General features: G+C 36.8%; 1 protein-coding gene and 1 pseudogene across 2 annotated transcripts in view; both read left to right on the plus strand.

Moving 5' to 3' along the window:
• Fut8 (fucosyltransferase 8) overlaps window positions 1–19,383 on the plus strand; it is a 295,663-nt gene that overhangs the window by 218,128 nt on the left and 58,152 nt on the right. For both annotated transcript variants that reach the window (XM_017802945.2, XM_029555569.1), the window contains one exon: window positions 16,564–16,801. In XM_017802945.2, the coding sequence (XP_017658434.1) occupies window positions 16,564–16,801 (238 nt within the window). The remainder of the gene's footprint in view (window positions 1–16,563; window positions 16,802–19,383) is intronic.
• On the plus strand, window positions 10,499–11,735 carry LOC115067534 (annotated as a pseudogene).

A 19,383-nucleotide genomic window follows, 5' to 3' on the forward strand; every position in this document is an offset into this window, starting at 1 on the left:
AAAAAAAAGAGATCATATTATCCCTTTTTGCAGATGATATGATATTATATCTAAGGGACGCCAAATTTCCACCCGAAAAATCCTATAAATTATTAACACATTCAGTAAAGTGGCAGGTTACAAACTTAACCTACAAAAGTCTATAGCCTTTCTATATACCAATAACAAGAAATCAGAGAAAGAGCACATGGAAACACTCCCGTTCAGAATAGCTGCAAAAAAATAATAAAATAAAATATCTCAGAGTATTCCTGACCAAGGCATTAAATATTTCTACATTGAAATTTTTAAATCTTTGAAGAAAGAAATTGAGGAAGACATCAGAAGATGGAAGGACCTCCCATGCTCATGGATTAGAAGAATTAATATTGTGAAAATGACCATCCTACCAAAAGTCGTATATAGATTCAACGCAATGGCAATCATAATACCCATGACATTTTTTCACAGAATTGGAAAAAACTATCCTAAGATTCATTTGGAAGTACAAAAGACCTCGGATAGCCAAAACATCCCTGAGCACTAAGAGTAATGCCTGGGGGATTACTATACTAGATCAAGCTGTATTACAGAGGTGTAGTCATAAAAACAACATCGTATTGGCACAAGAATAGATCCATAGATCAATGGAACAAAATTGAAGACCCAAATATGAGCAAATCCAATTTCAGCCACCTGATATTTGACAAAGGGGCCAAGAACATTAACTGGAGGAAAGAGCATGTTCAGCAAATGGTGCTGCCAAAACTGGATCTCCACTTGTAGAAGAATGAAACTAAACCCCTGTCTTTCACCCTGTACAAAAGTCAATTCCTCATGGCTCAAAGACCTCAGTGTAAAGCCTGACACTCTGAAACTCTTAGAAGAAAACATTGGGAAAAACCTACAAGATATAAGTGTAGGAAAGGATTTTCTAAACCGGACATCAATTGCTCCGGAAACAAGGGCTAAAATTAACAAATGGGACCTCATTAAACTAAAAAGCTTCTGTACATCAAAGGAGACAACCAAGGAAGAAACAGAAAACCCAAAGAATGGGAGAAAATCTTCACCAGCAACACATCCGACAGAGGTTTGATAACCAGAATTTATAACGAACTCAAAGAACATAGAACCAAGACAAGAAGCAACCCAATTAAAAGATGGACTAAGGAGCTGAACAAAAGAAGAAGATGGCTCAAAAGATGTTCTCAAAAGAAAGAGAGCCTTCTCAAAAGAAGAAGTAAAATGGCTATGAAACATCTTAAAAGATGTTCAGAATCACAAATAATTAGGGAAATGCAAATTAAAACCACTTTAAGATTTTACCTCATCCCCAGTCAGACTGGCTATGATGAAGAAAACAGATGATAACAAAAGTTGGATAGGATGTGGGAAAAGGGGAACACTCATCCACTGTTGGTGGGGCTGCAAACTGGTTCAACCCCTATGGAAAGCAGTGTGGAGAACTCTTAAAAAAACTACAAGTGAACCTCCCATTTGACCCAGTTATACCACTCCTTGGCATATACCCAAAGAACTCATCCTATTGCAGAGACACTTGTACATCCACGTATGTTGCTTCTCTTTTCACAATAGCTAAGAAATGGAAGCAACCTAAGTGTCCCTCAATTCAAGAGTGGATAATGAAAATGTGGTTCATTTATACGATGGCGGTTTTCTCAGCAGTAAAGAAAGGTGAAATCATGAAATTTGCAGGCAAGTGGATGGAACTAGAAACTGCTATACTAAGTGAAGTAACAGACTCAGAAAAAAAATCGTCTTATGTTCTCCCTCATGTGGATCCTAGAATCAGACTCTGATAAATAAGTATGCAACCAGACGTAACTACAGGAATCAGGATAATGGAAAGGAAACAGGGAGGTAAAGGAAAAGAAAGAACCTGAAAGAGAAGAACAGTAGGAAACAGGCCTTAATAGGGGAGATATGGATTAAAATTGGGTTAGTTTAAGGGAGAGGGGAAGGAAGGGTATACAAGGAACCTGGGGGACAAAGAGAAAGAAGGAACTCAAGAGAGGTAGGACCATAGAAGAAGGGTATTAGTTAGGGAGAAGGGGGAAATGGTGATGCCTTAAGTGGGAAAACCATGATGGAGGGGTGAGACAATGTGAGAGATAAACAATTCCTAGCTAGTTTTGAAAACCAGAGGGAACCATATTACTCCTACACCCTACTGACAAATTATACATCGCAGAACAAGAAATATATGTCTAGGTAACATTTATCTGAGAACAGCTGGTCTTTGCCCAAGATTTATCTACATGATACACAGTAATTAAAAATACCAGACTGGGGTTGGGGATTTAGCTCAGTGGTAGAGCGCTTGCCTAACAAGCACAAGGCCCTGGGTTCGGTCCTCAGCTCTGAAAAAACAAACAAACAAACAAACAAAAAAAAAAAAAAAAAAAACCAGACTGGGGGAACTAACCTTCTTGGGTGTTTAACAGACATACTTTGAGGTCTATAATAATTTGGTCAGAGGGACATAAAGACACTTTTTGCTCCTTGTCCTCCTAGGTTGACTAGTTCCAGGGGACTATGAGCATCTCTCAAAATGTCCTATAATGGTGGTGGGTCACCTGTCCTCTTGTTCAAGGCGGCTGAGGAGACCCCACCAGATAGTCTTGAACCAGTGTCCAGTCTATAAAAAGGAGGGTCAACACAGAGGAATAATTTCCTCCATGCTTCCAAGTGAAGCTATCCATGGTCCAGCAGGACCTTTGACTTATCTTCACATAGGTGGAACTGGTAAAAGAAAGGAGCCAGGGGCTCCTCCCAAGCCCATGTGACTCCCAAGGAACAGTTCCTCAAATGTCATTAAGAGTAAAAATATATTGATTTTATCTGTACCAACTGTATGGCCTTAAACACCCAGAAGGAAAGTATAACCAAAGATTAAATGGGCCACCATAATTTCATGAGTCCATATGTATAGTTAAAGGCTACATAACAAGCAACAATGCCAGACAAGCATTACCTTCTTTTGAGTTGATGGCCAGGGTGGCCAAAGCGATTCCCAGATAGTAACCCAACATAGAACTGGGAAAATGAAGAGCAGACCCCAATCTTATCTAAAGGAATATAGACAACTAATTACTGCTAGATGAGTAACAGCTGACCCTCCTAAAACAAAGACCTCTAGATAGGCTGCCTAGAGTCACCAGAAGGGCAAGTAGTGGGGAATGGCTGGGGGTGCCGACAAGACAGCAGACAGTAGCAGGGATATCATAGTATAAGGGCTCTAGTCGGGGCAGGGAGGCTATGGGAGGGTGCTACCTGGGAAATGGGTGTATAAATAAATAAATTAATAATAATAATAAAATAATAATAATAATAATTCTTCAAAGCATAAAAATTTGCTCCTTAATAATTAGTAGATGTGAAAAATATTATCATTTAAATCTACCTGATGACTTTATATCCATGCTCAGATGCCAAGGAGCTCAGAAAGCAACTCACTGTGACTAGTAATAATCTGATGTATAGAGATTAGAAACGCATGTGCAAACATCTTAATGTCAATTGCATTAAAAATGAAGTTTTCTGCATGAAACTCTGAAAAGTTTAATTTTATGTCATAGGATTTATACAGAGTTCAGTATTGTATAACTGTATCAATTCAACTATAAACCTAAAAATTTACAGCCAATTTTGAAATTAATGCATCTTAGCTGTGGAAATTGTTATTGAATATGTCAATGCTGTTGTAATCAAATGCTTCTTCTAATTATATGCTTATTAAATAAATAAAAAATGTTTTTGCTTCATTTCCTCTTTTTTGTCTTTTTTAACTTCTATTCCTTTAGCTGTATGCTAATTCTTGTCAGCTCCCTGGAATATAGTTCCCAATCAAATCATTATTTTTACCATTTATGGAACTGAAAAGTTCTCTGCTTGGATCAGCAATATTGGATATGAAGAATATGTCGAGACTCAGGAACATAGTTCTTGCATTTTCTAGACTGGTACCATTTTTTTTCATTTTTGGTCATTACTGAGCACGATGATTTTTAGGATTTAGTAAGAAATAATGTTATTAGTGATGATACGTTCAAATGCATAATAATGTATGCTTAAATATTGGGACTAAATCCTTATTTTAACAGGTTCTTTAAGAAGCTTGAAGCATCTGTGCTAATGAAATCAAGTTTGTTTGTTTGTTTGTTTGCTTACGAAATAGGTTCTCACTGTGTAGCCCTGGCTGGCCTCAGACTATGTAGACCAGGCTGGCCTCTAATTCACGGAGATCCATCTGCCTTTACCTCCTAAGTGCTGGGATTAAAGGTATGTACCAGAGCCATATAAATCCACTTTTTTACTTTAATTTCTTGCTTGTTGGAAATAGGAAGGAAATGAGTATTAGTAACATTGTTCTTTTATTTCCCATTGTTTTCCTACTCTGCAATAAAACTCTAATAGTATATTTGGCCTCTTGTTATGCCATCGCAATAACAAGAAAAATTAAAGATACATATGGAAAGAGAGCATATAGGGATTTCAGTGTGGAAAAGTAAGGAGTCTGTGACTAGAGACGTACCATTATTTATGATTGCCTATTAGTGATTTTGTTTGGTTGCTTTGGGCTTTGTTTTTCAGTGATTTATTTCTGTTTGTTTCTGTCTGAATCCTCTTACTCAGGAGTGCTTAGAGTGCTAGATGTGCTGCAGGAGACATGGTAACTTGAAGATACAAGTAGCATCAGCAGTAGAGGGATTGCTATAGTGCCCCATGCAAAGTAGTTAATTGTGTTTAAGTGCTAGGTATGGGATGGTACTGTGTTGACTTTGCAACTGGAGGACCTAGTGTGCTGTCATTCTTATATAATGGATGAAAGGAGAGTAAAGCTGAACATTAAGGAAAGCTTTTAAATGTAAAGAGTTCTTCCTGTGTTCAAAGCGTACATCCCATAAAGGCTTTTGAGTGATCTCTTTAAGTGTTCACTACTAGAGTTCATTTTTTAAAATAAAATCTGTTTTCCTTTTACATAAGAAAATAAAATGGTATGTTCTTAAGATTAAAATCGTTGAGAAAAGATGTCTTTATTTTAGCAGAAGCTACTTGAAACACAAAATCATTTGTTTCCCTATAAATGAGTAGCATTGCAGTGTGAATTAAATGTTTGAGAATATGTTGAGCTTAAATTAAAGTTTTAGTCTTCTGTTTCTGGATAAGATGTTGTAAATCCATTATACTCCATTCAGTGTATTTGCCCCATTGCAGGCCAAAAACAATAACAATAACAGTAGCAAAGATTGCCTCCCTGCCTTCCCTAACTGCCATAGCAGTGGGATTATATATATAGACCTGACCATTGCACCTGCCCTCCAATAATCAGGTTACCCTTTCTCCTCCCCTTCCCCGGGCACAGTAGCTATAGAGACTGTGAATGGAGCAGCAATAATAAGGTGATTTCCCTTCTCCATAGATGTTATAACCATGGAAATTGCAGACAAAGTCCTTTCCTCTATTCCTACTCTAAAAGAGTGAGGCAGTTCCCCTTCCCTTTGCAACTAGAAAGTAAAGGAAGGATTGAGTAAGAGGCCTTTTAAAAATCTGTGTTTGGGGGCTGGAGAGATGGCTCAGCAGTTAAGAACACTGGTTGTTCTTGCAGAAGACCCAGGTTCGAATCCCAGCACCTACATGGCAGCTAACAACTGTCCAAAACTCCAGTTCCAGGGCATCCGATGACCTCTTCTGTCCTCTGTGGGCATTACATGACATGGGTGCACTTACGTACATGCAGGCAGTACACACACAAAATTAAAAAACAAAACAAAACTGTGTTTTGCTGGAGAGAGAGCTCAGCAGTTAAGAGCACTGGCTGTCTTGCAGAAGATCCAGGTTCAAATTCCAACACCCACATGGCAGCTAACAACTTTCCGTAACTCCAGGGGATCTGATGCCCTCTTCTGATCTCCGTGGGCATTGCATGGAAGGGGTGTACTTACATGCATGCAGGTATAACTCATGTATGAGTTATAAACAAATTTAACATAGAAACAAAATTTATTTTAAAAAATTAGTGTAAAAAATTCCCTTTCAGTATTGGAGAGATGGCTCAGTGGTTAAGAGTCTATATTTAGGAGTGCCAAATTGATATTCGAGAAAGGTCTAAAGCAACTCAGTGGAGAAAACATAGTCTTTTTTTTAAATTTACTTTTATTTTATGTGTATGAGTGTTATGCCTGCATGTATGTAAGTGCACCCATGTCATACAATGCCTGCAGAAGACAGAAGAGGGTCTCAGAACCCTGGAACTGGAATTACAGATGGTTTTTATCTGCCCTGTGGGTGCTGGTATTCAAACCTGGGTCTTCTGAAAGAGCAGCAAGTGCTCTTAACTGCTGAAACATCTCTTCAGCCCAAAGCGTAGTCTTTTCAAAGTAAGTAGTATTGGAACAACAGAACATCCCTTAGAAAAAAATACAGAAGAATTGTAACCTAAACATCATATCTCATGTGGATGTATTCTAAGGAGATAGTTTATATTACATATAAAACTATGAAGCATTTAGAGGAAAACACTGGAATAAATCTTTGTGACTTGAGCTTAAAAGAAGAACCCATTTAAAAGTAGAAATACCTCAACACTGACTTTATCAACATTAAACTTTTTAAATCTATAACCATGTTGTCAAAGAGAATGAGGAGTCAGAGTATAAGAAAATCTTCAAAATTTGCCTGTCAAAGAAGCCTTGTATACAGCATGTATTATGACATCTCATTTCACTAAGCAGTCCAATTAGAAAATTGGCATAGGCTTTGAACAGACAACCTTATATAAGATATATGGATTAGAAATAAGCACATGAAAATGTTCAAAATCATTAGCTATTACGGAAATACAACTTAAAGACGTGACGAGATAACAACACTTATTAGGATGGATAAGGTTTTTTAAAAAAAGCATGTGAGGAAACCAGCTCTCATACAATGCTTATAGGAATCTTATGGGAATGTAAAATAGTACAACTATTCTTGGAAACAATTTGGCAGTTTGCAATATAAGTTAAATATGCCCCCCTCTTTTAATCGGAGAAATTAATACTCATGACCACACAGAAACCTGTACACTTGTGCATATAGCGACTTAATTTGTAATAAAGTCAAAACAACCCAAATGCCATTCATTCTACAGTATGATACAGTGAAAGTGATACAGCTTAAGTAGATTTTGGAAGCATTACACCGAGTAATGAAAAGTCAATTTCAAAAGCTAAATACTGCAGATTCCTTTATAATGCTCTCAAAATGACTGCAGTGATAAAAGCGAGGTCAGTGTTTTCCAAGGATTAAGGTTCGAAGAAAGATGTGATTCTAAAGAGGTAGCATAAGAGAACTTGTTTTGATGGAACAATTAGTATCCTGATTGTGGTTACATGAGCCACTATATGTTGGAATATCTGATTACATGTAAAAACTGTTAAAATAGGGGACTGGCAAAATGACTCAATAGGTAAAGGAAGCTGCCACCAAGCCAGATGACCTGAGTTTGATCCCTTAGATCCACATGAGGACTGCCTCCCACAATTTGTTCTCTGACTACCACACATGTGCCATGGGGTATGCCCACTCCTTTTCTCCACAAACACAAAACAAATGTCACTTTTTAAAAACTTAATATATATAAAGCCTGGATTTAATTAATAGTATAGTGTTAGGTCACTTTCCTGGTTTTGAAAATATACCGTGGTTAAATAATACGTTCATTGGGGGAAAATTTTGTAAGTGTACAGTAACTATTTTTGTAATTTATTGTGGGTTAAATTATTCAAACTGAAAATTTAAATACTCATGTATACACACATAATGTTTAAGATTTTGAAGGGTAAAGAAAAGAAACTAAATTAGTTAGAGCTGTTAATTATGTTAAGGTGGTCTGATAAAAGTGCTCTTAAGTGTCTTTCCCTTTGAAAAAAGTAACTGGATTCCAGGAAATTGATACTCAGTGAACAGTGGATTCTCAGTCTATGTCTAACTATGTGGAGAAATGATATGAAATCTCTGTACTGGAATAGAGGTAGTCAGATATGACATCTGGCTTATTTATTGTTGATGGTTTGTTTTTTAAAGCTAGTGAGTAGGTGAATACTATAGTGCCAGTAGTACCCAGAAGAATGGCCCCTTGTGGAACAGAAAAGTCAGCAAAACAGTAACTTATCTGACTCATTTAAAACAAAAGAAATGGAGTTGAGGAGATAGCTTAGCCAGTAGAGGGTTCAACCTCCACAGCCTACATTTTGAAAAAGCCCGAGTATGGTATGCATACTTGTAATCATACTTGTAATCTTTATAAAAATACACAGATTTATCCCTTTAAGCACCTCAATTTTTCTTCATAATTTTACAATCTGATTCCCAGTTGATATTGTGATGTTAAAAACAGGAGGCTTATAAAAGGAGGAGAGGAGGAGGAGATGGGCAGTTCCCTCACTGGCCAAGCCAGCCCATTGACATTGGTGAGGTCCAGGCCAGTGGGAAACCCTGTCTCACAAAAATCCAAAGTGGACGGTGACTGAGGAATGACAACTGAAGTTGTCCTCTGGTTTCTATATGCAACAGCACACACACACACACACACACACACACACACACACACACACACACATGTGCACACATGCAAAAGTGTGTATACACACACACACACAAATAAAACAAAACTCTACCAGCCTTTGCATAGGCCAAAGTATCACCTCGTTTCCATTGTGCTTTTGCTTCATCTTTTTATCCTGCCTGTGATAAGGCTAACTATTCATGGGCTTGCTTTCACTCTCCTCCTTTTACCTTCCTTTTTTTCTCCTTTCTCCTCTCTTTTTCCCCCCCAGTTGCTGCCATATCATTCCTGCGTTTTGGTTTTAAAGAGAGTCTACTGAAGCATGTTAAGTAAAATGATGATGAAGGACCTTTCTGAAATTCTGTATTTTCTAAGCCTCCTGTTTTTAACATCAAGATATCAGCTGGGAATCAGATTGTAAAATTATGAAGAAAAATTGAGGTGCTTAAAGGGATAAATCTGTGTATTTTTATAAAGAAAGGATAAAATTGGCTCAGAATATAACTTTTTGCTGTTTCTCTGGATGGAGTTTTGAATACTTTACAGTACGGAATGAGATATTAGTCTGGGTATGTTTTGTTCATTCTCTGCCTTTTCTTGTGGCCCTTATGATGGCAGAAGATATTACCAAGGCAGTTCTGACATACAGAGCTCTTAACTCTGAGTTGGAGGTTTTCTATAGACCACCTGGAATATCAAGAGGTGGTAGAATACTCTCTCTTAGATCCTTAGTAGAAGAAATGCTTCTCATTTGTTGCCTTCTATTGGATTTATAGACTTTCAATTTTTAGCTAGATTTAAAGTGCTCAACAGAGAAGTATAGGCAAAGAGCAAAAGTCTTTAATAATGTATTTAAAATTAGCCAATTGCTGCTTTATTTACCAAGATAACCTTTCTTCTTCTATTCTGAATAGTAACTCTCTGCCTTTGCTGCCTTGTGCTAGTCTAACAGTCTATAAACTATGTATCTTGATATCTTTTCTCCATTAAGTTTCCCCTCTTAAATTTTACAGAATGCCCACAGGGAAATTGATTTCTTGAAGCACTTGGTAGCCTGCTTGGACCTGAGCTATTGTGATGCACTTACTATTTGCAAAAAAAATGTTCTTTACTGCAGGGGAAAGAAAGGATACCTCCATATCATCTTAAGTTTGCTAGGAAAATATTCTTGTTTAATATGCTCCTAGACAGTAGTTTTAGGTCTTGGCTTTTAAAAATGAGAATGCTTTTTTTAACTTGCACGTTCATGATTGTTAACTATGCCCAGAGTCTTCAATTTAATTGCCACCACACAGTACTTCAATTCTCTTACTTGCTTCATTACGTTTTCTTCTTTGGTTTTGAAAATAATTTTAGAGAAATAAAATCAGATTGTTTCCAATACAATGGAATGCTTTTACCACACTATTAATGAATCTTTTCTTCATTACCAACATGGCTAGATATTACAAATCTTTTTAAGCAAACAAATTAAAATCTGTTTTTAGTCTTGTGATTATAGTCTACGAAGAACACAATAAAATTTAACTTACCTGGCCTGATTCTTTTCTTTGTCTTTACTAAGCTTTCTTCATTAGAATGAGAAGCTATCTGTGGCGCCACTCCTCCCACTAGAAGGAATGTTCTTAAGAGAGGAACTGGAAGGCTCCCTGGAGTTCTGATTCTTAATTCCTAGCCCATAAAATAGCCACTTAGGTGCTCTAGCCTATACTTCTTGCTACATCTTGTATTGAAGACATCTTGGGGAATAGGTAAGGACACAAGAAGATAGATGGAGAAACCTGAATTGTAAATTCTGCCTTGCCACCTATAAATTTATTTCTGTGACTATGGGTATCTCTTTTGTCTTTAAGATGTAATTCAGGTGAACTAGTAATTATTGAGATCTCTCCTGGGCCATCAGCAAGCAAGGGGGACTTGTGGTCTTCCCCAAGGTGTCTCTAGATGGGCGGAGGGGAGGCTCCTGTGGTGAGCTACGTGACAGTGGCCCCTGCAGGTGCCACCAGAATGGAGCCTTGGACAGTCCAAGAGAAGTAGTTCCCACCAGCACTGTTGGGCTTCTTCATATACAACCTACACTTTGGGTCACATAGGGAAGAAGAAGAAAATAAAATTTTGCTTTATCATCCAAATGAAGTAAAAAAGAAAGAAAAAATTAGAAATGTTGTTTTATGTGAGTCTTTTATACAGTTTATAAGTACCTTTAACCCTTTGAAACCTGCAAAATCTTTACATAGAAGGCTAGACAATGCTTATATGGACCAGAAGAAAATTTCTGGATGGTTATGGTTATTCAGAATCCTATCATTGAAAAGAAAAAATGGAAAACAAATTTTGGGATTTCAAAAGGAAGGACTATTGGAGTAGATCTACAGACAGTGCCACAGCAGTGTAATAGCATGTACAACTTTGCATGGGGCATTTCTGAAAGCCATGGAAGATGGAGGTGTGAAGCTCCTAAAAGAAAGATTAAGGAAATTCCATCATATATAGTCAGATATACTACCTTTCTCTACAGTGACCAACTCTTCTGTAGCGGATCAGAACAAAATGACATAAGAATTTTATATACATACTTTACCATCTCCTTGTTTCCCAGGCACTTCAAACCCAAATTGGTAGGAAAAGACTCCCCAGTGAGGGGAGACATGTTGGGAAATCTTCAGTACTGTGGAAGATGTTTTACTGGACCCTTAAATCTTAATGATCCAGAAGCAAAATGCAGATTCTGCAACATTTTAAAATATAGATGATACTTATGAAGAGTTCCATTTAATTGTTCATAAGGCTATGAGCACTGCCATGTGCCTTATGCTTAATGCCTCCATGCAGCTGATGGATTTTTGCAGACTGGACAGTGTCTTTGGGCCCCAGTTCACAGTACTGGCATCTGACATCTGTGAGCAGTTTAACTAGTGAGAGGATATCTGGGTCTGAAAAAGAACCCCGGTTCGAGTTCATCTACTTTATCCATATAAATTTGACAGAGAAAAGTACAATTCACATGTGGAAAACACCCAGTTTGTTACACACATCCATCTGGATCTAATGAAGATTCAAGTGACATCAGTCGTGATTTTGCCATAGTAGATAAAGATGAAGAAATCATTGTGATTATTGGGTTGTTGGGAAGAAGTCTGACCAGTGAGAGCTATATATTTTTGAATTTAAAAAAATGTAAACTTGGATTGGGTGTGGTTGTATACACCTTTAATCCCAGCACTTGGGAGGCAGAAGCAGAAGCAGGCAAATTGAGGTCAGCCTGGTCTACAAGGAGAGTTCCAGGTCAGCTGGGGCTACAGGGAAACCCTGTCTCAAAAAGACCAAAAAAAAAAAAAAAGCAAACTTGATTAGTCAGTGAAAAAGTAAATAAGCTTTGTGTCACACAATTCAACAACATCATTTCTGGGATTGACTCTAATGGCTCACTGAAAACATCTTTAAAAAAAAAAAAGGTTCAACAAACCTTTTGTTTACCATTGTGAGTTATTGGTTGTGACTGGATTAATGATAACAGTAAAGCAGTAGTTGCTTTGAAAACTCAAATTTATATTTGATGAGATAGCCCCTAAATGTTTTAGATTTTAAATATTTGTGTGATCTTAATTAAAGGTAGTCAGTTGTATTGCTGTCATTCCATTATTTTGACATTATTTATATTATTGGAAAATAAGACTAATTGTTTTGAAATAGTTATTGACTAGTTACTGTCTTAAAGAGATACCTGGAGATGTTATTTGTTGGAGATGGATTTGTTTTTAATAGCCTTTTTCCATAGTGTTTTTGTCAGTTGTAACTCTGGAAGAATAAATGGAAGAAATTACATTGTGACTAGAAGAATTGTATTTCAAAAAAGCTTTTATTTGTTTATATACAAGGAAAAAAAATCTCAAATAGCAAAACTCTGATTTAAGATGAAAGTACAGCTCAGTGGTAAAGAACATGCTTAGCATATACAAGGCCCTGAATTCAGTCCCCCAAACCCCAAATGACATTTATATGAGTCAAATAGTATCTCCCAGATTATATGAATAAATTAGGTAGCCTGTTCAAATTAATTTTGAGTATATACTATCTAATTTAGCCTCATACTATCTCTGAGAGAGAAAGATGGATTGACAAGATGAGATTGAGAGTTGTAATTTTTGTCTTATTTTTAAAATAGCAAATTAAAGAAAAATTACACATTATAGCAGAACCTTCAGTGGAACAACAAAAGTCTCTTAAGCCTCTTTTTCATTAAAGCAATTGTCTCAAATATATATATATTTTTAAATTAACCTCCTCTTTCTAAAACTTGGATGATTGTCATTGTAAGAAGCTGAAACTTAACAAAACCTATTGATGAGTATTACTTTAAGGCAGCCCCATTAACCAACCCTGATGGTGAATGCCTGGAACCCTAGCTACTTGACAAACAGCAGGCCAGCCTGAGTTCAAGGCTGGCCTGAACAATTTAGTGAGATCCTGTCTCAAAATAAAAAGTAAATGGGAGACAATGGCTGAAGGATTGCCACTAGTTTGAGGCCATTCTGATCTATAATAGTAAGTTCCAAGCTAACCAAGACTACATGGTGAGACCCTGTCTTAAAAACCAAAATGCAAGCAAAACAAAACAAAATAAAACAACAACAACAACAAAAAGAACAAACCCAAACCACTAAATAAATACATAAAAAATAAAAAGAGGGCTGGAATATAGTTCAGGGTAGAGTGCTTTCCTAGCATGCATGAGACCCTAGGTTCATTCCTAATACCATACACACAATAAAAGCAAGTGAGTATCAGCAAAATACAGTGATATATATGTATGAAAATAACATTGAAATTCATTATTTTTATGCTAACTCTGAAAAGGAATCTAGTAAAACAAAGAAGATTCCATATTAAATAACTCACAGTCTGATCATAATTTGTAGATCTTATGTTTTAACTTTGTTTTTATAGTAATTTTATAGCATTGAAAATTTTAAGTATATTTCCTATAAAGTTCCTTTTTGTCAAAATAAACATCTGTCAATCTGATTTGTGACTTGTTTTTAAAAGGAAAAAAAAACCCTTCATTTTCCTTTGTATTTTATAAGTATAATAAGCTATATCTTTAAAGGTTTAGTTTATTAATAAATGCAATTTTATTCAAAATCCTTTCAGTCTAGCTGAAATTGAGTTTTTTCTCTTCTACTAATTCTAATTCCTTATTTACCACAATATTATCACATTTAAATTGCCTCTTGCTATAGTTTTGTGCATGTTTTGTTATTTTGTTACAAACCATCTCCCAAGGTTCATTGCATATATTAGATGCTCAATATTTGGGTAATAAATCTAAGTTTTGGTTGGTCAACTTGTGACATTCAAAGCAGAAATATGGTGAGTAAATGAGACTCTCCTCTGAGACTTATGGGGACATTTTCTATCTATACTCTGTCATCTTTCACTCTTACATAAAAAGTATTTCCTAGTGGCCTCCTTCTGGTAGAGTATATCATAATCTCGTGTGAGTTTGGGGGTAGTGGAAGAAATTCTACAAAAGAAAGGAATAAGAATCACAGTGTAAAGCAACAAACACCTACAGTCATACATAACTGGTAAAGATTTGTGTAGGAGAGAGTACTTTAAGTACACTAGAAGCAATTGCAAAACAGATTTTTATCATCAGATGTCATCACCCTGTTGAAGTGTTAGTGTAAGCAAAGTGATGCCTCTTTAGTAATGAGACCCTTCTTTATATTCTTGTCCACGGATAAGACACTCCTTCAAGGCTTTTGCAGACATTAACCAGGTAGTAGAAAACCAGAATCAGTGATAATTGATAAAGGCTATTTGGTAAAAAATTTGAAGATTACAGAATTATGAATCAGTTTCCCTTTTATAGGCTTTCATAAGTCTCCTTATATTTGTTGTTATTCTAATAATGATAGCTAATAAAGACAGTTCAGATTAGAGTTGTCTATGATGATCTTTTCTATTTTTAATATTTTATTTTTAGTTTTGTGTGTATGAGTATATTGCCTGCATGTCATGCGGTGCCTGTGAAGATCAAAAGAAGGCATCAGATTCCCCTGGACCTGGAGTTATGGATGGTTGCTAGCCACCATATGGGTGCTGGGAATCGAACCCAGGACCTCTGCAAGGACACCCAGTGCTCTTAACCACTGAGCCATCTCTCCAGCCCCACTATAAAGTTCCCAATAAATTCTTGTCAATCTCAGAGTTGTCGGTTTTTTTAATAGAAAAAAATCTGTTTACCATAGAAATACCTACTTGATTTTCCTAGATCTTTATTCTGGTGAGCTTTATCTTGTGTTGCAAACACAAGTGCCTTTTCTGTTTTTCACTGTCTTCTGCATTTCAGGGGGGGATCTTTTATGAATAATATCCTTTGAATTTTCTATTCTTTTAAATACTTATGTTTTGGGAAAACCAAAAATTGAGCTGTAGCTCTTCCCCCATCCTGCTGTCACGCCGTTCAGCTTCTCTGACCACTTTCCTCCTTGAACCTTCCATGAAGCACTTTTCATATGTAGACCTTTCTCATTTCAGATTCAAGCATGAAAAAAATATTTTCCCTTCTTTCTGTTATCTGTAACATAACAGGAAAGAATTAATATATTCTGTACAGTTTGATTTGAGGTACACTGGTCTTGAATTAAACCTCATTCACAAGTTGCCCTTTCTTTTTCTTTCATCTCAGCTTTTGTGCTTAAAATCTAACAGTGTGTGTGTGTGTGTGTGTGTGTGTGTGTGTGTGTGTGTGTGTTTGTTGAATGTGAATTGGAAATCTTCGAAGTAAAAGATCTAGTGTCCAGGGGGCCTGGAGAGATGGCTCAGCAGGTTCAATTCCCAGCACCCACATGGTGTCCAACAGCTGTCCATAACACAAGTTCCAGGGGATCAGACACCCTCTTCTGACCTCCACAAGTGCTGTACAACATGGGTACACTTACAGACATGCAGGCAGTACACACATACACATTGAAAGAAAAGAAAAAGAAAAGATCTAGTGTCCAAACTAAAGGTCAGATTATTGAATAACTTCTGTTCCTTAAGACAGAAAGATGGTGACCAATGTAAGACATAATAATAGGAGAAACAGCCCTGGAGAGTTGGCTTAGGGGTTAAGAGCACTGACTGCTCTTGCAGAGGACCCAGGTTCGATTCCCAGCACCCACATGGTGGCTATGAACCGTCCTTAACTCCAGTTCCAGGGGAGTCCAAAGCCCTCTTCTGACCTCTCTGGCATTGCACGACACGGGTGCACTCACATACATGCAGGCAATATGCTCATACACATAAAATAAAATAATAAAATATTTAAAAAATAATAGGAGAAACATAGTGAGGTATCTGGGAGCACTTTGTACTGCCTTTGTAATAATGCAGTACATATAAAATGCCTCTAAAAGAAGTTTATTGAAAAATATATGAGGAACATTTCCTTTTTCATTATGATTTTTAGAGATGTTCAAGTTCTGTATTTGTTACAAGTCACCAAAAAAATCTGACATTTTTGCTCTCAAAAACTGCTGGGTCAGTAATAAAGCTTTGAATCACTTTGAAAGTGTCACTTTCAGGATTATTGTATAATACGGTGTAGAAATTAAATGATACAGGCTGTGGCTGTTACTGGCCAACTCACTTCCCGTGTGGTGTACTAAATAAACCTGCTTTCTTTCCCCTGCCTTATTATATACGATTTCTTCTGTTCCCATGTGACATCACATCATACTTTTTGGGTTTTGTCAAGTCTTTTGTGGCTCTAGCAACAGGGATAAAATAATTTCCTTATGGGTTTGTCATGAGTTGATAGTCAAGTAAAAGAATCAGCAGCTCTTATACTTGATTATTGGATTGTTTTTATTGGATCCAGTCCTTAAAACTGGATTTTTTGTTTAAGTAAGAAATATCCTAAATTGGTTCTGGTTTATTGAATGAGTTTTCATGCTTGTGACATACAAGGGAAAGTTGAACACTCATATAGTTTATATTGTTTTTTGTCTCTCTGACAGAATCCCAAGGACTGTAGCAAAGCCAGGAAGCTTGTGTGTAACATCAACAAAGGCTGTGGCTATGGCTGTCAACTCCATCACGTTGTCTATTGCTTCATGATTGCATATGGCACCCAGCGAACACTCATCTTGGAATCTCAGAATTGGCGCTATGCTACTGGTGGATGGGAGACTGTGTTTAGACCTGTAAGTGAGACATGCACAGACAGATCTGGCCTCTCCACTGGACACTGGTCAGGTAAGGAGTATGTTTACCATGGCAGCTCTCTGGCATGGCCAGATTATCAGATTTCTAAAGAAGTACAGTTTTATGGGGTATAGTGCTGTGCCTTCTGGATTCATGAGTGCTAAACATTAGTATTGTATTCCCAGGTATAGTGATATATGCCCATAATTCTGGTACTTAGGAGTCTGAGGTAGGATACTTATGAGTTAAAGGCCAGCCTGTACTGTATGGCAAAATTCTATATCAAAAACTAACTAACTAAATAAAGCCCAGCACAGTGGCACACACCTTTAATCCCAACACTCTGGTGGTGGAGGCAGGCATATCTGTGAGATCAAAGTCAACCTGGCCTACATAATGAGTTCTAGGCCAGCTGGGGCTATAGGGAGACCCTACCTCAAAAATTAAATACATAAATAAAAACTATTTTATTTCATTTTGATGTTCAGTTTTCATCTTAATTTAGCAAATGCACTGATTTTTTTCTCCCCTCCCAATGGGTACAATTAGGTTCTTTTTTTCCTTTGGTTTGTGGGGTTGTTTTTTGTTATTGTTTTGGTTTGGTTTGAGGTGTTTTTTTTTTTTTTTATCTTTTTGAGACAGAGTCTCCCTTTAGCCACAGCTGGCCTGGAATTCACTAGATTCCAAGGTGTAATATAGCTTAGGCTGGCCTCGACCACACAGATATATCTACCTGTAAGTTCCCAACCAGCCCATAGTGAGTTCCAGTTCAAGAAAGAAAGAAAAAAAAAATAAGCATTTAAGGTAAATGCTAAGTAAGACAGTGCATTATTTCTGTACTCACATGCTTCAGAACATCAAAATTATTTTAAAACTGGGATGTTTTGATTAGTATCATTCATTTTGGGGATGAACAACTCTTACACATTCCAGAACTAGATGTAGAACAGGAAATTGCACTATTAGCAAAATTGCTTTGTTTTTTTGTCTCCTTTTGGGAAAAAAAATAGTTGATACCTAACTTTTCACACACAAGTGCCGAGAAAATCAATTGGGTAATTCTTTAAAATACTTCGAGTTTCTATGTAAATGAGTTCATGTGGATTAAAGTCCTTGCAGTGTTGCTTTTGTCTTTCATAGTTGAGAATCCTTATTCTTTAGATCATTTTTTCCATTGTGGTTTACTTCATATTTTAAAAAATGAATGTCTTCAACTAGAAGCTTTCTGGGCTTTGTTTTTTTCTTTTTCTCTTTGAGACAGGGTCTCTCTGTAGCCACAGCTGGCCTTGAACTTGCCATATAGATCAGGCTGGCCTCAGTCTCACAGAGATCTGCGTGCCTCTGCCTCTGGAGTGCTGGGATTAAAGGCATGGGCCACCACACCCAGCTACTGACCATTAACTTTGAGGCTCCATATCCATTATTGTAATTTTGTTAAGTGAAGAAAAATAGTAAAGAGTATGCTCCTGTCCTAGTTTGTTTCTTCATTGCTGTGACAAAACACTCTGACCACTCCCAACTTGGGGAGGAAAGGGTTTATTCAGCTTACATCTCCCAGGTTGTAGTTCATCAGGGAGCCCAAGGTAGGAACTCAGGGCAGGAACCTGGAAGCGGGAGCTGGAGTACAGGCCATGGAGGAACGCTGCTTACTGGCTTGCTCCCCTGGCCCCTGCTCAGCCTGCTTTCTTATGCAACACAGGCCCACCTGCCCAGGGGTGGCACCACATTGGGCTGGGCTCTCCCACATCACTCATCAAGAAGATGCCCCTCAGACATGGCCACAGGCCAGTCCAATGGAGTCAATTCCCCAATTGAGGCTCCCTCAACCCAGGTGTGTCAAGTTGACACTAAAGCTATCCAGCACAGCTCCCAATAAAAAGTAATCAAAATCCTTCCTGTCATCTACACATATGTATAGTCTTAATAGTTATGTGTTCTAAAGTTGCTGGTAAAAGGGCTAATTCATTTTTCCTTACTGCAAGATACTTCCTGAGTGTGAAATAACTGCATGCAGTAGACCCTCAAATTTTTCCACACAGATTTTCTCTTGAATTTATGATAGGAATATTGCCTTTGTATTTAATGATTTGAAATATCTTTCAACAATTACTGGTTTGGTTTTAGAGGTGTAGTGCCTGTTTTAGACTATGATGACTAGCTTTCAAAATGCTTTTGTAGTTGGAATAAATATCTTTGAATAAATGATGTAGTGATGACAAACTCCAACTATTTAAACATATTCTGGGTTTTTTCCTTTAAAAATGCCCTTATTTTTGTATTTTTAATTAAAAAAATCACTGAGATTATTGGTTAAACTATCTTGACTTTTTTTTTAATTTTTAAAAATGATTTATTTAATAACAACATACTTAGAAGAAGCATATCATTACAACACAATTGACATATTCAATAACGTTTTCCTGAAGTAGGATGCATCTCTTTCAAATTTGGCTGTAAATTTTTAGGCTTACAGTTGAATTATTACAGTTATACAATATTGTACTCAGTATAAACCCTATAAGACATAAATTAAATGATGTTTTAACCTTTAAAAAGATCTCCATTTCATTATTAAAAATTAAAATTTATACTGAGTGCAATATTGTATAACTGTAAAAACCCTATAAGACATA

Source organism: Nannospalax galili, unplaced genomic scaffold (genome assembly GCF_000622305.1).
Source record: "Nannospalax galili isolate Female #2095 unplaced genomic scaffold, S.galili_v1.0 scaffold285, whole genome shotgun sequence".
Classification (NCBI taxonomy): Eukaryota; Metazoa; Chordata; class Mammalia; order Rodentia; family Spalacidae; genus Nannospalax; species Nannospalax galili.